Below are 27,897 nucleotides of genomic sequence, written 5' to 3' on the forward strand. Positions count from 1 at the left end.
CAGCGCCCACTAAACTGACTGGCGGGCAACGGCATGCAGCGTGCGGGCATATGGCAGTGGTGAGTGAAATGTGGAGTGATCTATCATTTACTTCGCAGACAAATATGTCGTGAATCACAACTCGTGATGTGTCCTGCCTCGTAACCCCTCCACAGGAGTCCGACATCTATCGTATGTCTCAAAGAATGAAAATTTAAACGACAAACGTATGAAACTATTACATATGAAGCTCTGAACATTGTACGGAAGATTTACAAGTTACCAAAAAGGGATTATTTTTATTGTTATAAGTCTGAATAATATTTAAGCCATGTTTTACGGAATTTATGCACATCTTGTTACAAATATATTGTAAACGCGTATATATAAGTAGTATTTATGGCAATTGCTGTGAAATTTATTCAAATACTATTGTAAATTATGTATTTTCTTCAGATTTTTTCCATAAGAAACAGTTAAGTGGTACATATGTGTTGTTTATTAAGCCTATCACTACGACTATCTCATATTTTCCATAAATAAATAAATAGGAATTGGTAAACTTAGTTAAAATGGCATTACAACAAATTTGATGTTGAATTTAGCGCGAAATTTGAGTTTGAAAAAGCGTGGGAAAACTACAAAATCGGGGATTTACTAAAATTATGGTAGTCACCTGGTGGCGGAAATTGGAACTAAATCCAAAACTTCTTAGTTTAGTTCCCGAAATCGCCACCAAACGGCACCACATGTTAGTTTTTGCAGTTTCCCGACCTTTTTGTTAAAATTCTAAAAGTAGTTTCAATTTCTGCCACCGGGTAGCTACCGTAATTTTGGCAAAAATCGATTTTTCAAGTCTCCCGCACTTTTTTAACAATTTTGAGAATGTATTATTTTGCTATTATTTATTGTTTATTATTATTTTTTTGGTAAATTAAAATTAGGAATAGGAGTGTAGATAATTAACTGTTTTTTACTGAAAGATCGTAGAAAAACATACAAGTTACAATGGTATTTCTATAAATTTAATAACAATTCCCTTAAATACCACTTACATATAATATTTTTTAATATCAAGGCACTGTTTTTGCGTGGCTGACACACGATCAGGTTGCCTCTATCTTTTTTGAATAAAAAGAAACATAAATGATTATTAATCTATACGAGTAATACTCTAGTTTAGATTAAAATGTGCGGGAAGTATCAAGAAATCATATATCCTGACGTTTTCTGCCTCGCATTGCCTGCACAGGAATCCGCGGCTACCCGCCATTTGCCCGTACGGGCAGCATGCCCACCAACAGGATCGAGGTCTTGCGCAGACACTGGGGCCGGACCTACCACTCCGGCCGCGGCAATACATGTATCAAGAGTCTAATCTGTTTTGTATTTATCTAATAATAAAAATTCAGTAACTTAGTCATTCCTTACAGTACTAGAATAAAGTAAACTACTTCAATAGCCGAATCGCAGCTGTAAAAGGTTTTTAGACTAATATTATATCTATATATCTGAGGGTGTTTGAATTATAGTTTATCAATTATATGCATAATTGAAAGAAATAATTGAAATATTTTGAAGGGTTATTTCATAAAAACTACTACCAATATGGCAATTGAGGAAAGCTACGAATAATAATTTTTAAAGCATTCTTCATATCCTCTTTAATTTTTTTAGTACAATATAAACTATTTTAACCATTACAATTATTTTGTTATAATAAATTTCTTTATTGCACTTTAGTAAACAATACAAAACCTTTTCACGGTGCCTAGTAAATTGTTGAAATGCTTTCACTTATTTTCATCAGAAATGTCTCATCAATTAGTCAAAATAGTTGTGAAGATAAATAAATAGATATAACATTTCTGTTTTTATTGATGAATGGAAAATAGAGAAGAAAGTATTGATGATAGTCATTCATATTCACTCAATTTCACACAAGATGCATTTCTCTGACAAAACGTATCGAATAAGTTTCAAATCTTTTATTAGATACAAATTCTTTTACCACACTTTGCTCCGACAAAAAAAACATTTGTCTTTCATATTTTATTATACGGACGACCCACGATTGCCATTTCCTTTATTTCGAAATACAAAATCTCTTATTCGTAATATACAATGTTTCGTAACTAAACATATTCATATCACTTCTCCAAGTTATCCTTCGCGGATAGTAATTTTTCAAATCCCCTCAATATTGTCCAATTATATTTGTTTGGTGAACAGATTATTCGTAAAACTCATTGAAAATTTTAAACGCTTTCGTAACTGTTTTTAATCGACCGCGCCAAGTAAATCGAGAACCAAATTCCGACTGCCTGCAAAAGAAACAGAAATAAATCAGATTTAATAACGCACTTATTGAAGTTAATGATGCTAAAGAAAAAGTGTAATTACAAAGAAAACAAAAATGGAGAGAAACGTATATATTTTATGTTTATCTGAAATTTCATTCCGAATAAATATGTCAGGCGAATTACCTGAACAATGGCAATGCCAATGCCAACACCACCGAGTTGTAAAGCGTGAGAGCCGATGAAAGAAAGGAACTTGTGGTAACAGCCCTCGTGATGTAGAGTCGATGAGGAAAGGGTACAATTTGTCGTTCCTATGGCACCCACTTGATTATCACAGCACGAAACCGGCATAGCATTCAAACTGTCGTTCCAGTCAGTCGCGTTAACGGTTCCGCAACAATCAAACTAAAACAATTGATGTTTTATTTAACACTTATTAATAATATGTTAACGTACAACGAGAGAAAAATGTATTCGTATAGTAAAAATGTCGAGACAAAAAGAGCCATAATTCCTACATTGGCGTAACTAGGTAGAATATGGACTGCCCCCCCCCCCCGTCCAAAAGTTATGGATATATATTAAAAAATCATTCTGATTTAGCTTTGGTGGACTCATTCTACATATACGTAAAAATCTAATGTCTGATCATGGCTTTTTGTATTTCATTGCGTAGTTTTTATTTTATAGATAAAAAATGAACGATTTTTTTGGCGAAAATCGATACTTCGATTTTGAACAGCCGCCATTTTGTCGTAAATTAATTTTTCAGGATAATGAATGATCCGGCACTAGATAAATTACTATATTAACTAAAAACGTTACAGTGATCACCGCAAAACGCCTGAAATAAAAACGCCGCCGGGAGATCGCTGATATTTCCCCTATTTATTCATATTTTGCATTGAAGAAATTACTATAAGCACTTTAACATGTACACTTTCAAATACAATGACGTATGTTTACAAAAAGTCTTCAAGTTTTTTAAAAATAAATTCCGAAAGTACATGTCTTTTTTCGAGCTCGCAGGTAGGCATAACCCCTTAAGGACCGTCTACACCTACGACAATTGTTGGCGGACACGAGTCGGCGGTCTGTGAACGGGGTCCCTACAGTGCTACAAAATGCAATGTGTAAGACAAAAAACTTTACCTCACGTTGAAGCTTATCCCAAACGAGAGCAATTTCTGTACTGTTTCGGTACATCTTCATCGTATCAATCATTTTGTCCTGAATGATCGTCGATGCCCTGGCTCTCAAAACATATCCAGAAATACCGCCTGACAGTTCCAAAATAAAAACAATGACCAACAAGGAGGTAAACTATGAACAAAAAACAAAGTAAATAAAATGTACAAATTCGAAAATTCGTTTGTGTAGAGTGTTAGGTATAATCGGATATTAAAATTACTTTCAGAGAGAATTTAGCTATATTGTGTAAAAATTAGATATTCTACCGAAAAAACCTTTTTCGATTGAAAATCATTAGAAAGTTAAAAATGTTCATAAATGAAAGATCTGAAAGCACAATGAAAAAGTACCCTTGATTATGAAAGTGGTGTTAGTCAAAGAAACAAAAAAATGGAGTTTTTCCCTTATTTTATGTTACGTCGATTTATATTTTAATATTACGAAAGAATTTTTAAAACAAAAAATACATGACATACACCATTTTTATAAACACCGGTATAATTCATAAACACGTGAATTCAAGGATCACTTAATCGATTGATCAAATATTTTTGTAGTTATTGTTTTATGCAACATGAATATCTGATACATTTTTGTAGTTCAGTTTAAAATTACTTTTAATTTTAAAGTGCTTTTAAACTATCATAAAATTGTTGATTTGTATGCAAATATTTGATTCGTTTCAAATCAAAAGACGTATACAGCGTACATAATTCGTGGTACAATTGAAAATTAATATCTCGTATAAAAGTTAATAAATATCATAGGTATTTCTAACTAATAACTACAATTGCAGATATTTCTAAATTCATATTTTTCTACACAAACTTACAAAAATAAAAGTTGAACAAACCTGTGTTTCTTCTAAAAAGTTGGAAGTTAAACATGTTCCTTGTCATACATAAAACGTTTCTGTCATAAATAACATATCCTATTACGTTACTAGTTTACTCGTTTAGTTTTAATTGTACGGTAATTATTTCTTATTTATGTTACGTACGAAGACACTCTCGTGACCTCTTAACCCCTTGTCCTGTAACAACGAGTGAGACTCGTGGTAAGAAATTTGGGCCAAAAACAATAAGCACGAGCCTGACTCGTGGTACTTCGTTCGGGAAAATTCGGCTAAACAGCTAAATGGCTCGACGCATGACCGACCGTCTTGTTTATTGTGGCCCGAGCAATCGGGAGTTAGCTGGTAGGACAAGGGGTTAACCCTATCGGGAGTTGGAATGCATCCGGCCAGATTACGTAAGTGCCCACGGGGTGTTATGGCATGACCAGATTTTCTTGGAAAACAGTTTCCTTTGAGGAACAAGCGTGTCCCCCACTACTTTTAAACTGAATTTTTGGGGTATAAAAAGGGACGCGTGAGATGAAATAGCATCAGGTTCGTCCACGACGTCTAAACCATCCTAGTGGCTCCCTGAGATGAAATAGGCTCAGGTTCGTCCACGACAACCTATCCCAATGGCTCCCTGTGATGAAATAGGCACAGGTTCGTCCACATAACAAACTCTAAAAAATAAACTCACCATTTCCTCGGCTCTTGCAGCCGCTTAGCCCTGGCTCGTAACATTTATGTACACATCTTGTTCATTTTACGTTCTGCTCTCAAATACATTTTTTTGTCCCATTAGTTATTTATTATTATTTATACTTGTAGTTCTTATTTTTCTCATTCAGACGCTATTAATTCTTTATTTTTTTATTTATATACTTAGTACTATTTATTTGATTTGTCTAGCGTAACTGACCTGTACATAGCTAGTTGAACTCTTACTGCTGTAATTTTGGTTATTTGTATTTTTAGTTGTACTCATACCTTATGTTATACTTCGATGATAACACACGTTTCGATCTCAAGACAATTCGAGTGTGCCGCCATTCCATAAAAAATATTTTCAAAGCTATTGGTTCATATTTCTCATATTGAATTTAAAGTACTTGTTTCTTTTAATCCTGCTCAAATACTCGTGTTTGTAGAGTAATGAATCGAATTATGTTGAAGGAAGTGCAGTTATATTTACCAGATACATCATCAAAACGTACGCAACTTTTAAGGGCACAAAAACAATTGATGAATTATCTTCAATGAAACAGAAGTTATCAGTCGCCACAACTATGTGATTTGTTCAGTATTGTATTCTTGAATAATTTTCTTGTGATAAACATTGAAATTGTAACAATTTTCCGATAAGAACAAAGTGGTTTTTCTTGTTCATCCTATGATCAATGTCTCGTATGTGATTTTGCTCTACAGATTCGATTCCCACGACTAATTAACACACTTCCAATTATACCAAGAATTAAGTAGTAACGATAATTAATGTTATTAAGTGATACGTTACCGTAATTATCATGCAATAGTTTTCACGAACGGCACCGCAACATCCGAAAAAGGCGATGAAGAAAATAATCGCCCCAATTGCAATGAGGAGTGACGGTACTGACAAGAACTTATTGTCCAAGAAATGTTGATAACTGTGGTAAACTCCGTGAATTACCAGGCCAATGGATAACAAAATTACTCCCGTTATCTGAAATCAACAATATTCGGTCTTGTAAGTAAAACTGAAAGCCCCTCTTCGTGTTGAAAATACAACATATAAGCGTTCAATATTACACCCTTTTGCGGCCCAGAGTATTCTCCGGTTTTCATTCTAACACATGCATCAATATCATTTTATATAATTAATTCCATTTTAATACATAATTCGGTATTATATTTATAATTGTATTCTTAAAAGAGCAAAAGCGACTGTTGTATTATTAAGAGAATATGCCATATGATGTGATAACAAAATTCCGCACACGATTCCAAATTCTTGGCCAACAAGCGTAGATGCATGCAATACTGATGTAATATTATACGCTATTGTAATACATCGTAAATCGTTAAAGTATTAAGTGTACGCAAAATTACTGGCTGTTTTTTCGTAAAAAATATTTATTAATACGTATTGATGAATCGCTACAATATTTGTTAGGCAAAATAGTTCCAACCTCTTTTGTACACTTCACACCATTTCAACCATTTCTACCGTTCCAATTATTGTTTGGGTTGAATTACGCGTCGATAAAATATAATCCCAACACCAACTTGAATGCGACAACCATTTTACATATACAGTGGACTCTAACTACAGACTCCTCTCGATTATCGTCCCAAACTCGGGTCCGCGCCGGTACAATAATAGTAAATGCTTCAGACCCTCGTAAATTCGTTCTTTTACCAAACCCTGAATAAAAGCGGAGGGGCAACAAAGTATGCGCTTGAGAGATTCCACTGCCTCCCCCCTGCAGTGGAGGGATAACGCCTGGACAATAATCGTGTAGAACAAGCCAGACGATAATCGAGAGGAGTCTGTATATTGCCATAGTCGGGGCTGTAGGGGAGTAAAATCGCAATGAGTTTGGAGCCCCCTCGTGAACTTTTTTCTTACGTTATTTGATTAATGCTGAAAATTTGTGAGGCTTTAGTTAACTTAATCAGAAATGAGAAAATCGTAGTCTGGCAGCTTGGACACGTTGTGTTTGGCGACATTATAGTGTTAAGGTTGTAAAAAAATTACAATACCCTTACGTCATTTGATTACGGCTGAAACTAATTCTGGTAATATTACTATTGTATTATTATTTTATAAAATTGTTCATTTTGAATATTTAATTCATATTTATTACTTTATGCTTTGTTACTTCACATGACTTCACATGAAAAATTTCATCGTGGATATTTTCGTAGTATTTAAATATTACTGTTAGCATTTCGTTATTAGCAAAACTGAATTTATTATCCAATATAATTTTTTCATACGAAACTTAGCTTCCAAGGAATTTGAGTTTAAAGATTCGTTGGGTACGCGTGTACTTGACTATTTTTCCACTTAATAGATATAGCTACAAACTGTTGCTTCCGTTCATAATTTTACGCTGATAAATAGTGATAATGTCACATTTCGTTAATAAATGTATTATCAGTATTTTCCATGACATTGGTATCGCTTATTAGCGCAAACATAAAGCCGAGAGATAGTCGAATACTCGTGTGCTCAACGAATCTTTTAATTCAACTGCTTCGAAAACGAAACATTGAATGAAAAAATATTACTGTCTCTTCGGGGTTTTTTTACACGTAGAATTGCCCCCAGCACGGTTGGACCACCAAGCTCGCTCCACCGTGTATAACACTGTCCAACAGCCGCATGGACTTCTAACAATATTAGCCATTTTTCATAGATTTTTAAAGAAAATAATCTGTATGAAATTTAAAATCGATCGGATAAGGGGAAAAGGAGTCCCTGGCCCTTAAACATTTGAGTAATTACTTAAACGCACACAAAGTCGATTTTACTCGATTATCCTCTTCTAAAGTACCTATGTATTGATTATATCAGAAAACAAATCAGGCAAAAGTTGTAGATCTAGACAATGAGCATCTTTTATGTTCTACTTGCGCATTGAATTTTTAAAATATACAAAAACTTTTACAATTTTTTCCAGGATTTTTCTTATTTTTTTTCGAAAACCAGGCATCGCACGAAAAGAGTAGCAGAATGTACAAGATACTCCTTGTCTAGATCTACAAGTTTTGTCTGATATGTTTTCTGATATAATCAATAATCGAATAAAATTGACTTTGCATGCGTTTAAGCAATTATTTAAGTGTTTAAGGGTCCAGGTGCTCCTTTTCCCCTTGTCGCTGGTGTCTGACGTTTGATACTCGACGCTCGTCAGCGCGTTTATTCGAGCTGGCCGAAGTTATTCGAAGCTTTCGAATAAAAGATAAAGATAAAAGATGAACATTTTATTCGCCGCTATGAATAAAACGCTTCGAATGAAAAAAGTATGTTTTATTCGTCAGATAATTCTCATCGATTAAATGATACATAACCATAATGCCATTTTTACAGTAAGTAGGTATTGTTATTACTATTATCCTGGAATTATTTCAGATTTTTCGGTTTGGTGCGCCATAGTTAAAAAATTAAAAACCGATTTTGTCGACGTTATTTTCCGTGAAGATATTTTATACTTTGAATTTTCTGTATTTTCTTCATTAAATGACTTTATTATACCATCGCAAATGTTTATAGATTCAGCAAAACAATATAGGAATTACAGAAAATAATGTTATATTTATTGTACACCAAATTCAAAAGATTATTCCGGAATTAAACGCTATTATTTAGTGCCGTCGGGTGCTGTTCACACGTAAATGCAATAATGTATTAATTATTGCATGCTCGGTATTTTTCAAAAATTTTAGGCCTGCAGAAACTCTCAGTAAGCCTAATTGAATGCCAAACAGGTGACACCAATAATTAACGAAAACAATGACGAAGATTGAAGACATTATACTAGATTTTTACTGCAATTTATCAACAACTGTCAAAAGTACGAGATTTAGAAACCAGTTTGATATATTAATATGACGTAAAAAATGTCGAATCAATAAGCAATAATAATAAATAAAAAGCGCTCCAAAATCATTTGTACAAATATTTCAGGTTAAAATATTTTTTAAATATTCTTAAAACATTTGTAAATATATATTAATCATTGTCACATAGTTAGGAACTGAAAAAATATATATTTAGTAAAGAAAAAAAAATGAGCTCGAGGGGGGCTTGAAACCAACGTTCAAAAAGTTCGCAGCGGTTACGAGTCCGAGACGCTCTATGACTCTACATATACTCTATATCCTATGTACTCGCTACGCTATCGGCGCTGATGAGAAAACGGTCGATAATTTAAAATACAATGCGCACGACATAGTTTCAATTGATTGAGTCTATTTATTTTCTGTAATTTCTATGTTGTTTTGCTGAATGTATAAATATTTACGATTGTATGATAAAATAATTTAATGACGAAAATACACAAAATTCAAAGTATAAGATACCATTTCAAGAGAAAAAATGTCGATGAAATTGATTTAAAATTTTTTTTACTTATGGCGCACCGAACCGAAAAATTTAAGTAATTCCAGGACTATAGTAATAACAATACGTACTTACTGTAAATATGGCATTATAGTTCTCCATTTGCTTCGATACAAAGCTGAAACTTGGCACACATGGCTTCTTTTATAAGCAATCGAATGAGCCATCGGAAGTTGAATTTGGTTTAGGGGCACATTTGACCCCCTTATTCGGCTATAACCTTTCTTTTGAATAAAAAAATTATCTTTCGTGGTCGAATAAATTCACTTCGAAACATTTATTTATCCATGGTGTTTGAATAAAGATAAATCGAGTTATTCGATGTTTCGAATAAAAGTAAATTATTTTTTATTCGGTTTTATCTAGATAAAAGTCCCATTTCTGGAATGATGTGCATTACGTGCAAAAAGCTTAGGTGGGTCGGCTCTGCCAAAGTTCAGCCTAAGACTTCTTTTAATTTATGTTATTAGGAAAAGATTGTAAAATCTAAAATCATTAAAGAGTAGTTTGGGATAGAATTATATGCCGCCCGATTAAATATCTCTATCCCCTCTCCGCTCTGAGTTGACATTTATTTATGTCAATTTAAGTGGAAAACTATTTTGATCGTTTTATTCTAAAATGTTCCCAGTAGAGCTTACATCGCAAATTGGATCGATGGGAAATGAGATTGCAAGTTCTTTAAATCCAATTACTAACGGCAAAAATGAGGCTGAAACGGAGGTATGTGAAAGAAAATAAGGTTACTACAAATTCGAACTTAGCATTAATTAAACGTAATTATGTTAAAGCGAATATACGAAGATTAAACGGTTAATTTGATAACAAATAATTATAAGTAGTACTATACGTTAATTCATTCGATAAAGTAAACGATTTCATCTTGAACTATTTTGTTATTTAGATTTTACCTTTCTATAATAATTTTGCAAATAATTTTTCGTGTTTTTGTCTTAAACCAAAAAGAAATTTATGCGACATACACGTTCAAATTTGTAATTTTTTTTATAGATGTCTAGAATTCTTAAATACCTATTATAATATCTGAAATAAGTACTTATTTCTAAAACAACTTTTCCTTCCTTTATATTTTTAAAATACAAATAACAAAACATTTGAAATATTAATTATTCCTGAATGAAGAATGTACATTTAGCATTACTTTATACATTCTTCAATTGTTAGTAAACTGTGAATGTTTACGCAAATTTAGAATTTCACAGTATAATTAAAAAGGACAGGAATTATGTATAAACTCATTTCATACATAAACCCTTAATTTTCTACTTTGTTAAGAAGAATATTCGGTCATTATATGAACCGTTCACATCAAAAAAAGATTATTATTTTCTGCGAGGGTGAAATAATACAAATTTATATAGCAACGTAATATAATGCTTGAATATTGAAATCGAATTTCAAATGAACAGTACATATACCTAAAAAAGAATATAGAACTGCAACTGCTGCGGTGTCCGAGCGGTTAAGGAGATGGATTTGAAATCCATTGGGTTCTACCCGCGCAGGTTCGAATCCTGTCCGCAGCGATTTAATTTTTTTATCGTAACAAATGTAACTTTCACCAATCCACAATAACCTTACTAACGTATGCATACTACTGTTATAAGATGTACTTTTTTTTTTACATCCATCTCATTTAACATTATTCTAATAATAACGTACATACAATACAAAGAAAATACATTGAATAAATACATTATAGATTCTTCAATTGTTATTGCGTATCATTGTTTTTTCCTTTAGGGTGACAGATTTCAATTAAAAAAAAAAAAAAAGAAGTAGTAATATCTTAAATATATGACATAGATTTGACATCTTTTTTAGTCGCTATTATTTTTTATTTACCCTATTAATTAATGGTTGTATAAGCGTGCTCTCTACTTGCTTGTTAAAATGCGACGCAATAAACACTTATACAGACACAAAATTAATTTTACATATGTTTTATAGTTTTCTCAAGTATAGAAGAAAATGTACCTAAGCGACAGACATTACAAAAAAATATAATCTATTATCTACTCATATTCCAGTAATTATTATTGTCTATATGTAATACGTTTGCCGTTTATTTGTGTCAGAAACATCTTTCTGTAACTGAAGAACATGAAAACAAGACGCAAATCCATACCTACACATGCATATATGTATATATGTATGTAACTTGCATCGATATATCGGAAAATGTATGACGCATCGAGTGATCTGTGGTGGCAAATGGATTATTTCACCACATCGAACATCTGTCAGTGGTTAAATTTGCATTCGGCTGTTTATTTTGTATAATAGTATATATAAATCGATTCAGCAGAAACGACAAAATGTACCATAACATGATATTTGCTTCGATATTTAGGTTATACACTGGTTAGTGTAATGTTGAATTGTCTGAAGTTTAAATCAATAAACTCGTCTAACTATTATGAATCTAATTTGAAACTCATTGATTGCGTTATATTATAAAAGCAACTTCTACGTAAATTAAATTGGCACACGTTCATTTCGGAAAAACTTGAACAAAACGAAAAAAAATCGGAAAAAGTTATATTGTATTATTTAAGCAGCATTCGTGAATCATTATAAGACATTCATTATCTTTCCACGTGGATTTCCAATTAGAAGACACATAAAATAAAAAATTTGACAAGAGTGACGTTCTCTTGTTTATAAAAGTAAGTGCAAAACAGAAACTTGACTGACATATGTATTCACAATTTTCTAGATCTGCGTATAAAAATATATGACTAATTTTTAAAAATGACCGGAAAGACAAATTGTGGAAATAAATAAAAATTACTTACAACAAAGAGTAGATTGAACACGAACATTAAATATTTAACACATTTCGAACCGAGAGACAATTTCATGACGTTAACCATCTTTTATTAGCGAGCAAACAAGATACTATTTACTGATCGTAAAAAAGATACAAAAACGTGACGATGTGTTGAGCTTTTTCGCGCTTTCCGAACGTTAACAGAAAACTCAGAGACCGGCCGAGAACATTGGAGCGACGATTCACTGCTTGCAGACAGTTATCGCGTGGCTGCGTGATCGCGCGCATGCGCGGCACCAAATTCTCCATCAAGGTTACGAAACTTCAAAGATTACCAACTGCAAATTTATTTTCATTTTTTTGTATCACAATTCTTATTCTTCTAAATCTTAATACTTATTTTATTAGAAATTATGAAGCAGAAGTTACATACTCGATAATCTTTAATATTATCATGATAATATAAAACTGTTAATATTAAACGTTGCGCATTTTTTATGTTAGCCATATTATTGATCATGCTTAAAACGAAAATAACAAAGGAAAAAGTTAAACAAGGTATATTTCCGTACATATATGTATTAAATAAAGTCCGTTTGTCCAAAGAAGATACTCGCTGGCAGGCGCGTACTGTAGGGGGGACCCAACGCGCGCTGCGTCGGTATTTCATGCGACGTTGTCAGATTGTGAAACAATAGCGTGTCTCCTGTTCTTAAGCGCAACAGCGTCTCTATCACTGGCTCGATAAAACAAATTCCTTGTTTATCCTATGATTTTTCATGCTTCAGCGTTTAAAACTGCATTGCGTTCCTATTGTAATCATGTAAGACTACCTATTCCAATATTCTATCCGCGGTTCCAATGAACCCTAGAAAGAGATTTTGTCTGAATTTCAAGCCAATCCTTTAAAATAGGATTTCCAGTTTTCAGTCGTACATAGTAAAATCTGCTCTCGATTCGTCATTATTTCAACTCTTATCACTTGGAGTTATGAAACGTGATTGTAATGTTATATTAATTATTTATGTAATTCTATAAGTGAAGTTTGTTCAAACGCCCAAGCAATATCGTACAACAAAAAATACTTAACAGCTTAAGCACATTCAGCGAACCCTTATAAGGACACGATAGTTCTAGAAATTTTTATACTGTATGTGTAATCATTTCGACCAAATGCCTTTTGGTAAGAGGACTGTGATTGACCGTACGGCACTTACCCCAGAATCTCGAAGAGCGTAGTTCTTTTAAACATCAAAGACCTCGGACTAATACTTCTAACATGTACATTATAAATGTTCCTCATATTCCAAGTAACAAATTAGTTTGAGCTACAAACATTATTGTTATTCCACGCACACCACCCAATGTGTATAACTTGGAACACTGTCAACATAGAAAGTGATATCAACTTGAGGTGGTTCAGTCGTCTGGGGATGTTGTATTATTATATTCTAAATGCTCAGGTCGCGTGAGCGTTTAGCACTTACAATTAGAAAGGATGTCAGTAGTGAGAGAACTTCCTAGATTTCGGTTTTTATTAAATATCTCGCAAACTAAACCCAAGCAACGGTAACATACATACATATGTATATAGGCATGAGCGTAGCAACAGCAAATGCCCCCCCCCCCTGGACGGAGAAAAGTGGCTTTGGCCTACCGTAGAAGAAAGGAATTGGATTTTGCTCCCTGCTCCCCTCCCCTTCTCAAAGGAAAAGAAGTAAATTCCCCCCTTCCTGACTGATAACCTGACTACGTTTATGTATACATACAGGGAAAATTTATTTACAATGTTGTCCTCTATAACATATTTCCAAAGCGTTAAAATCGATGATGTCCGTTTTGTAAATAATTATCGGTTTGTGCCTTTACAGTAACGGTTATTCAATTGCTTTTAACACGCAATAATTTCGTGCACTCTCCTGAATAAAATGATGTAAATTGTTATTATATTAAAAACATTTGAATATACTTAAATGATAATCAAAGGGAAAAGGACACCCAAAAGGTACCAACTTTTGCTGATATTTTTCAATTTATTTTAAAAACTAAGAGTCTAGGAAAATAATCTAACTATAGCATGCGATAGAGCAAACCCTTCTGCTACGGAAAGCGTCGCGGGAAACTACAAAATCACGTTCTGTTTTCAATATAGAAGCGAAATAATTTAGCAGAACACGCGACGACGGCAGTGGTACTCAATGACGGCGGTCGCCTTACCTGCTGCTCAGTGTAATCGAATCGCAAAACGCACATGACTATGTATCTTGCTCCAATATTGTATTTGTTATTCGTAAACAGTAGTGAAACCATGAATTGGAGTATAATATCTCCTATCACACAATAATATTTGTCCACATTTTCACAAGCAAAAGAATTATTATATAAACGTCATCAAGCAAAAAGTACATTTAGGTGTGTATATCAACATCAGTGTTTTCACGTTAGTTAAATAACAGTTCATGAGTAATTACATAATATTTTCAAATAAATACATATGTAATTTAAATATAGTATTGAAGCAATAAGAGAACATAGCCGTCCGCGTTTAGGAATTCCGTTACGCTGAACGGTCGGCAAGGAGACGCGCGCCATTATTGAGTAGGTATTATAGGTATATGTATGTATACCACTGCCGCCGCAACGTGCTTTGCTCAACTATTTCGTCTCTATATTGAAAACAGAACATAATTTTGAAGCTTTCGTGGACTCCTTTCTTAGCAGAAGGGTTTGATCTATCGCATAGTATAGTTAAATTTTTTTCTAGATCCTTAGTTTTTGAAATAAATTGTATACTATTAGAAAAATTTGGCGCGTTTTTGGTGTCCTTTTGACTTTGAGCATTATTTAAACATATTCAGATGTTTATGATATAACAAACGAGAGAGTCCACGGAATTATTTCGTATCGAAAACAATTGAATAACTGTTACTATATAAACACAACCCATCGTGAACGTTGAAAATTTTGAATTTTTTTAAAAATCGGTTTTTTCAAAAACTGTGCGTTCTGGAAAAAATGGTTCGCAGATTCGTAATCAGTTTATAAAGGTCTATAAGAAGAGCTTTGCATGTGTTGTTTAATTCGATCAGAAAATACTAATATTAGTATTATTATACAATATTATAACTCGCGCTTTGATTGGTCGGGGTGTTTCGTTAATATCTCGTTAATAAAGCCTCGAATACCATTTGCGCTAAGGAAAAAATTGTTTCAAAACATCCCAGGAACCCCTAATTTCCGTGAGTCGAAGCTATTTTGGGACACCCTGTATACAGGATATATGTATGAATATCTTCCAAACCGTTAATGATACTATACATATGATAATAGTATATGCATATTTATGGGAATGTGTAAAATACAGTATAATGAAATGCGTTTTGTATTTTGATCTTGATAAAATCCACAACAGGTATGGATTTGAATGTACAGACAGCCACTGTTTGTTTCTTTTACTTTTCAATATGATTTGCGTTCATGTTTGTATAGCTCTCATACAATAATTATACAGAAATAAAGTAATAATCGAGTAGTAAGAACTAGATTAGTAGATATTTTTGTAAATTGAAATCTTTATGAAATATTTATATTTATAAATACATAGGTATTTATTAAACTATATGCAAACAAATATTTATTTCATTACATTCTGCACATTCCCATAAACGTATGAAATTGACAGTTTATAGTAATAATGTATACAACAAAAAAATATTCATTTCATTTACATAATTTTTGTAATAATTAATGGTTTACGGGTAACATAAACAATAAAAATAAAATAATTTTGAATCGTTAACAGATATAAGACAAGCGATGTGTTGAACTGGAACAGGTGACGTGCAGTGCATCGTCCCTATTACAACGTAGAGAATCAATGTTAACAGATCATATAAGGACAAACCTAAATATAGAACAGTATACCATACCTACGAAAACATTTCTTTTCAGCGTTCGATTTCAGAATTAAAGTAAAGCGGTTTTAAAAGACTTCCTCGTTTTCTTGTCGAAAAATTCAGATTGCAATGGAATATTTATACGAAAAAAATGAAGTAGTATATAATTAGTTTTCAATGTATTTCAAATTATAAAAGTATAAAGGTGAAACTTTTAATAAATCGAAATTCTACTGATCATTTCATTGACTATATATTTTTATAGTATAAATATAATATGTTGATTATGAATATTATAGATGTACCATGGAAATTGCAATAATTTTAAAGAATTAGAGCTCGTTTCCCTTCACATTGACATAATATCTACTTTTACAATATATTACAGATTTCAATGCACAATAAAAGTTTATATAATAATGATGAAGCGACTGTTGGTTAAATTACATTATTGTTTACCATGATGCAACGCCAACATAGAGAAATACTATCCGAAAAAGCATTCTGTCTTGTTAAAGAATTCTTATTACATATTTTATTTACATTTCGAAAGAATATACTAAATATGCCCGATACACAGTCTCAAACTTCTTTTTAGTTCAAAAACTTTATTTACACATGCAATGCATCTCATTCAAAATCACTTCGTTTTTAAACCTTTTCAATATAGTTCTGCAATTACATTTTATTTATTTTGTGCTTCCAGAAAATAAGAAAAATATTTGATTGTTTCAATTGTGTAAAATCGGAGAATATTTTTAATAGAACAACGAGAATGTAGTAAGCTTATGTTTATTCTAATAGTGTAGACTAAATATTGCCTTTATTAAAACAAATTATAAATTATCTGTCATACAAAATAATAACATTTTAACTTATTCGTATTGTACGATTTATAAGAATTATCATTTTTTAAAATAGTTGCTAAAATGTGATTGCAAATAAAGGAAATTGTTTTTATTGATTTGATATTTTCTATTACTATTCCTTTCTTCCTAACTTCCTTTTCTATTACTGATTGTTCATTACAAAAATACGTAATTCTGGAATCCTTATATCAAAGAAGTAAAATCGTAAACTGATAATGTAAAATTAAGCATATATGAAATTAGTTTCCAAAATATTTGTCTTTGAAAGTCAACTACAAAGTTTATTTTAGTTATTTAAATATAAAATAAATGTCCATTCGGATATGCATTTTACACACAGAAATACCCTCACGAGCAAACTCGGCTTCCGCTATGGGAATAAACGACGTAGAGGAAGGGCCTCCTACAACTTGGTCTCGGGAGTTATTAGAATTTATGCCAAATTAACATTCAGTTTAACATTCATTTCAATACTTGAAATAAATTTACCAAGTGGTCGGAGGCCCTTCACCTACGCCACTTTCTCCCTTAGTGGTAGCCGAGTTTGCTCATGGGTGTATATAGAAGGGTCTATGATTTTTTTCTCCCTTGCATATAATTTGCTTTACTCGAGAACAATTAAACGTCAATATATCAGACATACCTCACAGATTGTATTATAAACTACAATATTAGGGTATTAAAAAAATTGTTCTTAGACGAATCATCCGCAATCCGACATTTATGGTATACATTATATACACTAGCAAAACAAAGTAAAAAAAAAGCTTTAATGATATTTCACTGAGCCTTCGATTTATTTTTTTTGTAAAATAGTAAAATTCTTGACAAAACAATACATTGCACATATTTCTAGTTTTATTCCTGTAATGTATAAGTTAGTGAGAATAAACGTACAGCGAGTAAAATACATTTTAAGAGAACTGAAAAATAATTTGATAAATTCTAGATTATACTAAAAATTTTATATTTTTTTACCCTTTTACCGTTTTTATTCACGCACGTATCTGTTTTATTCATATGTTTTAATCACATGTACAGGGTATAAGTATTGATTAAATTGAGGAAATATTAATCCAGTAAATACATTTTTTGACCATTGTACAATAAATGTGTCTAAACATTCTAATCAAGAATATAAAAAATGCTCTATACAGTATAAAAAAATGTGAAACCCCATGGTTCCATGATACATATGTTCGGTTCTGCGTAAAGTACGGGAAAGGTGCGCACGCAGTCAAGTCAGCCTGGGAGGACCGATGAAAATACGACTATTCCTTAGCAAGCCCTCCAAGCGTAAGAAGCTTCTTCGATCATTGAAACGACGCGTACAATTATCGTTTAACTCCTCCTTTTTCGATACGATACCTTTTGTATTCTATTTCGACTTTTTTGAAAGTAGTGAACAGTGAGTGGAAAAATGGTGTCCGGTAAAATGACTTGCGTCAAATACCTGACGTTTCTCTTCAACTTGATATTCGCAGTAAGTACTCCATGTTGTGTTCGCGCCTTCCGCAATCTTAATTTTATATGGTATTGCTTTCCATTCGTTGCTGTACATATTCGAGTAACTAGAAATAAAAAAAATGTTCAAAAAATACGACTGAATGTAGCCATTACAGGGTACGTCAAACATTATACCAGTTTATTTATTCGAATTAAAATTTTGTTCGGTACATTAATAAAATTGTAAATTTGTTTCTTAATTACAAACATTTTTGTAAAAATCATGTTTACAAAGAAATTGCACGTTTTATGCTACTTTTTGAATTAAAAAGTCTCACATGTAATTTTGTGTTTAATTCCCTTTGACCATGTTGACGAAAATAATTAAACCAAACTTGGCATAGGTAGGAGTAATATAGTCAATTTTATATTGAGTCTATGTCCTTTTTAATCGAAATAAAATATATATCGTCACTTTTCGTTTCGCTGTCAGTCAATCGTTAAATTAGAATTGTTAAGGTAAACAATCGCTATTTTCATTGATATGTATTAGATTACATATGCATATCGTACGTGCGGATTACGAAAGCAGCGTAGACTGCGTGGGTAGTGCTTCATGTGTATGTCATACTTTACATGTGTAATACGTATATACGTCAATTCGTGTCTCTCTATTCACAATCCGTGAATTACACCTTCATATTCATCTGTATTTTATAATCAAATTCTTCCTTTGTGTTTCTGGATGGGTAGAAAAAATTGAATATCGTACGTCGCTCTTTCTTGTTTACATATATTATTGTACAATTTAATTACTATTTAGAATAGAAATAATTTCAAATATTTATTTTGTCAGTTTTTAGAAAGTATTGTAAATAAATTAGTAACGAGTATGTATTAAAAATTTGTCTTAATGTTCCTGTTTATCGAAGTATGTTATTCACAGACTGGGTATTTATGTAAAATCACATTGTTACGAATTAATTTACCAAAGCGAATATTAAACAGAATACTTTTCGGCGTATTAAAAATTGTATTAGATTAAAAATAATATAAAAGCTTTTAAGTTGTTTTATTTTATTTTTAGAAAATCAACAAAAATGGACATACCATATATGTTTCCCCTGTGACCGTCACATATTTTTCTTAAATAATGTGATTTTATAAGAAATAAAGTATTTACTTAACTATAAATGTGTTACTGTATTTGTGTCATTAGATTAGATGTATCAATAAGTAATGCACTATTTTTTATCTCTTGGGAAATGAAGATCGTACTTTGTTGTAGGATCATTTGTTGAGTGTTCTCTGACGAGTCGTATCATTTTTATGAATCAGAATATTAAAAAAATATTGTAAATTTAAGCTAGTATACATTTTATTATAGAAAGTGGTTAATTACTTGTTGGTAGATTTAATAATAACAGAAGATTATTAAGTATTAAATGTTATTCTCATTTACTGTAAGTGTTTTTTATATAAATTATAATTTATAAAAAAAGCTATCAAATTTCTTTTTGTTTGCAGATAACAGGAATTATATTCGTTACAGTTGGCACTGTAATCCTTATAGTTTACAGTGGTTATAATAATTTTATGGACAGTTGGTTCTTCGCAGCACCAGTGTTAATGATCGTAGTAGGTGCTGTAGTGTTTATTGTATCATTCTTCGGCTGCTGTGGGGCAGTAAAAGAGAACCATTGCATGATAATAACAGTAAGAATCACTTTACAATTATAGGGCAATGCATATATTGATTTTATTTAAATGTAGTATACCCCAACTTGGGCATTATGAGAAAAGAAATACTTTAAAAAAAAAGAATGATTTACTTGAAACATTAACTTATATAATTGCAAATAATTTTCAAATTATTTCATAAAACAAATAGTTTATTTTTGATTTTATTTTTTACTTAGCTAATAATAAAATATGTTTTATTTTACTTTCTAGTTGAATAAGTATGCTTTACAATACTTCTTTAAATATTTTAAAATGCCTAAAAAAATTGCTTCCAAGATATTTTAAAATAATCCTTGTTTTAATCTAAAATAAAAATAATGCTTCCAATTTAATTTTGAAATACAAGTACTAAGTAGCTGTAAGTTGTTCTTTTAACCTGACAGCACACAGGTGGACTTGTGAAACACAAATACCCACATGGGGTACTCACAGCCCCCTATCTAAAAAGTAACATTTATTGTCCATAATATATGAATATCTATATGTTTTGTTTTTTTTTATTAAAATAACATATATACAGACCTATAGGACAGACATTAACATTACCTCATAGAATACAAGAAAAAATATAAATAGTTAAACAACTTAAAATCTAATAATTGAACCAGTCATCCATTTCTTCTGCTGGATCATACACAAAACATGTTTCGCACATATTGTTTCGCAATATATAATTCAGTTTTTACCCCTGCCAATTAACTAACAATATTTTGCCTGGATCTTCTGATCCTCCTGTTGATTGGTTCTTTTCACTATTTGGTGACTATATCCTTCCCTGTATAATAACTGGCAGAATCAGCCTCGAGAGTCTTCATTATTGGATACTGAAAAATCAAATGTAGCTGATGTACTATCGTTGTCCAAAACTTCAAAAAACTCTGAATTTGAAATTTCATGTCTAATAATTTCATCTGTGGACTGATCCTGAAGAATTTTTCTAATCTGTTCTCTCATACAATTATTCATTTTCTTCAGACAATACGTAACAGCCTAATAGAACACAATTTTCATAATGCTCATAGAAAAAAAATAAAATAAACAACACACACACACACACACACACATACACACACACAATCTAATATGAAAGAAATTCTTACAAAAGTATGAGGAAAATACAATGAGGATTAATATATAAAACACAAACAACTGACAACACTGTGCAGACACACGGAAATTCGATATAGCTGTGGAGAAACCTCAATCGAAATTGAATGCTAACAATGTATTAAGAAGTTATACTGAGTGGTAAAACGATAGCTAAAGAAATACAAGATGGGGGTTGCACTAGACTCCCATGTGTGTGCTGCTGGGTTAATTATATTTAACAAACTTACATTGAAGAACTTTTATTCAATACAAATTTATGAAACTTTTAATGTTTCAATATAATATGTTGATTAAATATAACTTTAAAGAATACATAACATTTAATATTTTTGCTATATAGTTTTCAGTATTACTTCTTCTAATCTTTGCATTGGAACTTGGTGCTGGTATCTCTGGATATATGATGCGAGGTGAAGTTCGGCAAATGTTAGAAAATAGAATGACTAGCACTGTGGAGCAATATTCGAGCGATGCAAATGTCCGTAGGTCTTGGGATATTATGCAACATGATGTAAGCATACATTTTACACTTTTCTTTTTTGTAGAAACAAATTTTCTATCAACTTAATCAGTGGTTCATAAGTTATATGTATGTGGGAATAATGTTTCTATAAATTAACAAAACATACATATGGATTAATATAGTGCACAAATACCACTGAAGAGCTAATTAACGATTACTATTTAATTGAATATATAATACATGTATGTAATAAAAAAAACTACTATTAAATTACAGTTGCAATGTTGTGGAATGGTTGGTCCAAATGATTGGGTTCATGTAGGCTTCTCAGATAATACTGTACCCAATTCCTGTTGTAAAGAAGTACCAAAAGGAAGTAAATGCGACTTAAACTCAATTCATATCTATGAAGAGGGATGTATGAACAGTCTTCAAGGTGCTATTGAGCGTAATGCATTGATTTTGGGTGGTGTAGGCATTGGCATTGCTATTATTCAGGTAATTCATACTTGTATACTTTTTGTTTATTGTTAGATCTGAATTTCCTCTGGTTCATATAATTGTTCTTTTTAATTGGTAGCAACTCGTGTAAAATATACGAAGTAACTTCTTGATTAAGTATTTTTTTATATAATTATGTATTATTTACATAATATACTCTTTCTAATGTTTTACAAAAACATTTGTTAATTTCGTGAAAGAAAATTGATTATGCTGTTATAACCAGAGTAAAGATATTTTTTTCAAGAAAGATTTTACATCATTAGCAATCTTTCCCTGTATAAAGTAACAAAGGAAAAAATAATGAGATGTCTGAACATTAACCCTTTGCGCTCCATGCAGTTTTTGTGCCGGTAAGTAGTCTACTCCAGGGATTTTTAGATGATATTTTGTAAATTACAATACTTTACAGAAAATGGACCAGTTTTTCGACTAATCATTTTCTATTAAAGCGCTTGATAGTTTCAGTAGATCGTCATTACTTGCTGTGCCAGCTACACTGGAAGTTGGGGCGCAAAGGGATAGAATGAACTCTATTTACTATGTTACTGTCATTAAAATAGACTTTCATTGAAAGTACAATCGAAAAGGAGATGATTCTATTTGTAGAAACAAATAGAAAGCGTAGAATAAAAATTTTATCTACACTTGAATAATTAATTGAACTTCAAATAAATTGTTTTTAAAATTTGATATTAAATTGGAAAGAAAAATAATATTATATTTAATGAAGACATTATTAAAAGCCTTATCTAAACCTAAACAACATGATAAAATTTTCTGATTTCAGTTAATTGGAGTAATCTTTGCATGTTGTCTGGCACGTTCGATTCGCCGCGAGTACGAGACTGTGTAAGCAGACAGTTACCTACAATTTTAATGCCTAAAAATTGCACTCAAATTCAAAAATGTACTCTCTGTCTTTCGCTGTTACACATTCATATATCAATTTCCTTATCTTCTTCTTTAAGTAACAGAATATTGCACAAACTGCACATTGTATACTTTATTTAGCATACTGCACAAAAATGGTACGATATAAAAATCTACACCTCTATAAAACTATCAACAGATGAGTGATAAAATTATTTTTTATCTTATGATACTCGTATAAATATATGCTTTCTCTTTTATCTGTACTTTTACTATTAGTACTTTCGATATTGTTATTGTTAGTTCTAGGAGCAACAGTAAAGAAACTGTAGTATTAATATTACACATTTTGGATTTTATTTGAATACTTTCTAATTTGGTATTAAAAATTTAGTATAACAACACACAGTATTTTTGTGCAGTATGATGTCTTTATGACTGTTTCTTTAAGACTGATCACTTTTATACTATATTAATGGAAACAGATTTTGTACTTTGTTAATCAACTGCACGCGGAGATACAAGAATTATAAAGCGAAAGTAATACATTTATGTTAAGATTTCACTGTTATATACAAAAACATTAACACCTACTTCATTATAACTACGTTTTATCGTAGCTTCGTTTTGTGAAAAATGATCTTTAATGTCAACGTATGTTATTTCATTCACATTTTATTTCAGTTCAAACAAAGAATAATTGTAATTGTTAAAAGTATTATGCTTTCAATATTTAATATTTTAGCTTTCTTTATTGAGCTTAGCTTACAAGCTTCTTTGCAATTTTTTTAAAAATGATCGAGTGTTATGTTTTTCAGATTTTGTATGGTATTTTTTTATACTACTGTTTTATAAATTACACATACAATTAGAAAAAAGTACCATACAAAGATTACAATGAAATGAAGATTTAAACGTAAATAAACATAATATATTTGTAGGGCATTATGGTATAATCATCAGATAAATTAAAAGTATTTGGAATAAAATAGTTGTAATATATTTGTACTTTGTCTGTAATATTTTTCAATCCATTTAGAATATTATTAATATTTTTAAAATGATGCTTATATACCATTATGCCTTTAATTCAGGTAATGAATTTTGTTTGAAAAATGTAGACAAATAATCAACGCATAAAGATACTTTGAGAAGTCTCTATTTATCTAAGAAATAAGAAAGCGTTCTATTGTTCATACAAATTTTACATAGTGTTGATACAATAAATTATTATTAAATTTGTAAATTTCATAACATGACTACAAGATTGCACGATTTTATGTTGGAAAATTTTCAAAGTCAGTTCTGTATTCTACATACCCATGTGGAACAATGTGTCTTTTGCACTGTGCAAGTTCAACATAATTATTAAATAATTGTGTTCGATTAACAATAATTCTGTTTAATTCTTTGAAAACTTAACTTTTATATCTACGTTTTCCTTAATTTGGACAGTGATCTAAAAGTGAATATTGAATGAAACAATCATATTTTGACTCGATTTACAAAATTTTGCTGTCAAAATTAAAATATAGAATATCATAAGTGGATGTATACACAGTTACATATTTACAAAATTGAGCATACACTTACATAAGCAGTAGAAATTATCGAGAGAATGAATACAAATATACATATTTGGAAGTAAAAACACAATACATATTATATTCGTATACTTTAATGAACAATTAGTAAAAAGATTAAAAAATAAAGTGAAATATGTGTTTATATTTAAGTGGAAATATAAAAGTACCAGTATTTTACGTACACAAAATTGAGCGTACATGTCGATATTTACAGGATTATAATATATGATTTAATATATTATATCCTAATGTGCTGATTATTGTAGTGATATTTGATCATAATTTCAAACATACTTTCGAGTGCTATGAAAAAACGTAATCACCCCTTCGTTCCACAACTTCTTACCACTTTCTTCGTAAAAACATTATGCCGTCACTATAAAACTTCGGTTCTTTTTATTAAAATATATTTCAATGCTGCTTTTTATAGAGTCGATACTGTTACATTTTTTGCGTATTAAGAAATGCTGTAACACACGAAATAGGTTGTAGTCTGATGGGGCCTTGTCTGAAGAGTGGCGGGTGTGGTGAAATTCCTCAATCAAAAGCGTATAGCAGGATAAGGTATTCAAGTGCTCTTAGACTGATTTGAACTTGTGATGTACCATTCGATAACTTGTCAAGAAAAAACAGTTTGTGCCAAGTCTCAACCCTGTATCTCGACCAGGATGGTAGTAATAAGGACAATTTGGATTTTCCGTTTTTCCTCTATTTTTTCTGCTTAATGACGTGCAAAAATTCTGTAAAAACTCTGATAGATAGTATAAAACGCTAAAAAAGGTTTTTCTCTTATTGAAGTTTCAAAGGCACCACATTTATCATTTCACAGTAGCGACATATTATCATAAGTAGTGTCCTTAATTTTTTGAAGATCTTTTTAGTAGAGTGCGCCGCGGTTTTAAAAATCAAAAACCGATTGTTTTGAACGTTTTTTCCGTGAAAAAGTAACCTATACTTTGAATATTTATATTTCCTTTATTAAGTAAGTATATTATACGGTTTCAAGTATTTCCATACGCAGTAAAACAGTATATAAATTATTGTAGAAATCGAATTAGCTTAATTGAAACCGCGCTGTATATAAATGGTCTAGCATTACTGTGATGAATGATCGCTTTCTTCTAATTGCAAGTGTCCAGGACGTTTTACTGCTATTGCATCCGAGTACAATACACGTCGAAATTAATGTTTTCACTTTTTGGGACTAACTCGAAATACAAAATTCTTTAATAATTTCACCAAATATACGGAATAATTTTGCGAGGGTGTACAGCTGCTTTTGCACATTAGCTGCGTTCAGCGGACTCAATCGTTGCGAATCCATCACTGATCAGTCCTTCTATTTTCTTGAACAATATTTGGGGTTGGGGTAGTGTGAGTGTGATACATTTGTAGCAGCTTGTGGCACTAAATTTAAACAGTTGTTACAACATACGTGAACAATATTGTCTTCTAACAAAATAATAATAAAATATAAAAAAATGAATGCAGCTTTGCTAATTGCTCGGATGGGTTGGATGTAGATGTAATGAAAATATTATTGGACGATTTAGGGCAACCTATAAATCATTTAACAACAAAGCGCAGAATTACATCAAAAAATGAAAACTGTGCTGAAAGTATAATTCCGTTATACACTAATAATTTCTTTAAAGAACATTTTCGGATGTTACTCATAAGTATTGAAGTATAAATTTCTTTATACAGTGATAGCTTCAAAGTGCATACAATGAATAAAATACATGTATAAATTATATGTATTATTGGACATTTCATTGTAAAAGAAGATTAAATAAAGAACAGAAATTTGTGAATCATAGATACTAATAAACAGATGTAGAAAATACAGTATCTTGTTTTGTACGTAAAATGCCGTTGCGGCTGTATTGAGTCTCGTATATGCGTTATGTTGTTTACATTTAAAGGTTCACTAGGTTTCGCCATATTGAATCACAACACGTTGAGCAGAGGTAGCATAGTTTATTTCCGTTACAAAACATGGTGACCGATCACTAAATATGTTGAGAAATTAGTAAGTGAGCGGGCTACGCTTTAGCGTAAAATCTAGTGAAATCACTCAACAGTTGAGTCCGTTGAACACAGCCATTGTTGTGGTGGATCTTCTTTTTTTGGTCCAGTATCGTTTCCTTTGGGGGTTGTCATATGGAATTTACCTTTCGTCCTCGGCCACCAAATGATTTAACAGTTGTTCTTCTACGTCATACTTACAGCTTCGGTACAATTTCCATTTTCTTTAAATGTCTATGGCAGAGTTCGGCAGAATTTTATTCGAATAATACACAGTGAAAAACAGTAGTATTAAAGGTGTCGTCCTGAGCTTTAAACAGTTAATGAGATTAAATAATTGTTTGAGAAATGTTGATTCATTTCACGTTGAAATATTTGTTTCTTTCCTTTTGTTAGCCATTACGCTGCTAATGCTCAATTGCCAAAATATGTATAAATACGTATGCGAATACAATATGTGTCATATTTTTACTCTCGAATATGTATTTAGGGATGTTTCTATTCATTCTCCCGAGAATTTCTACTGCTTACGTAAGCGTACGCTCAATTTCATGAGTAACTGTGGCAACATGTTCAGTTACTATAATATTTTTCAAAGATTTTCGTCGTTTAAACGTCGTTAACAAACTATAAACGGTATGATTTAATACAATTTGATTAGTTAAAAATTTGTGAGAATTTATAAAATGTGATCATATACTTTACTAATTACATTTAATTTTAAATTCAGTAAAAAATTGCTCAGTTGAAATATACATATAGATTGTAGAACATGTTTTGTGTAACTTTAATATCCAAAGCGTTCTATTTGAATTTACCAATTATATAGTGGAATCTGTAATAAGTATAAATCTTTGATTTAAATGTATGAGCAGTTATACATACATATACATCTTTTCATATCACATTATGGAAAAGTAAAAAAAATATAAAGTTTTTTATGTTAATTAAAGAATCTGAATATTTAAAGTAACATAGTGACATGAAACATGCTGTACATCATATCTGTATTTCTAACAAGGGAAGGTTCCGAACCCGAAAATTCTGATTTTAATGAATATAGAGCATATTGAACACTATGCTTGGAGCAATTTTTTTTTCGGTCCCGTTTTTACTTTGAAGGAGTGAAATCGGCCCTTAAAGTTTTCGCGTTTTTTCGTTTTCTTGATA

At 31.2% G+C, this 27,897-nt stretch overlaps 2 protein-coding genes and 1 non-coding gene across 3 annotated transcripts; 2 read left to right on the forward strand and 1 right to left on the reverse strand.

The window, feature by feature from the left end:
* Positions 1-1,804: 1,804 nt before the first annotated feature.
* Positions 1,805-12,415, reverse strand: LOC107189716 (CD63 antigen-like). Its single transcript, XM_015578313.1, has 5 exons — positions 12,238-12,415; positions 5,825-6,013; positions 3,435-3,605; positions 2,466-2,687; positions 1,805-2,303 (listed from the first exon to the last, which is right to left on the reverse strand). Exons 1-5 carry the CDS (start codon positions 12,313-12,315, stop codon positions 2,238-2,240), a joined length of 726 nt encoding a protein of 241 aa, XP_015433799.1. The 5' UTR covers positions 12,316-12,415; the 3' UTR covers positions 1,805-2,237.
* Positions 10,884-10,965, forward strand: Trnas-uga. The gene has a single exon. It is a non-coding gene; the product is annotated as a tRNA-Ser (tRNA).
* Positions 12,416-18,277: 5,862 nt separating the features above from the next.
* On the forward strand, positions 18,278-23,284 carry LOC107189714 (CD63 antigen-like). Its single transcript, XM_015578308.1, has 5 exons — positions 18,278-18,460; positions 19,951-20,139; positions 21,617-21,787; positions 22,016-22,237; positions 23,031-23,284. The coding sequence occupies exons 1-5, from the start codon at positions 18,398-18,400 to the stop codon at positions 23,094-23,096; spliced, it is 711 nt and encodes a 236-aa protein (XP_015433794.1). The 5' UTR covers positions 18,278-18,397; the 3' UTR covers positions 23,097-23,284.
* The last annotated feature ends 4,613 nt before the right edge of the window (positions 23,285-27,897 follow it).

This window comes from Dufourea novaeangliae, unplaced genomic scaffold (genome assembly GCF_001272555.1).
Source record: "Dufourea novaeangliae isolate 0120121106 unplaced genomic scaffold, ASM127255v1 scaffold162, whole genome shotgun sequence".
NCBI classification, from domain to species: Eukaryota; Metazoa; Arthropoda; class Insecta; order Hymenoptera; family Halictidae; genus Dufourea; species Dufourea novaeangliae.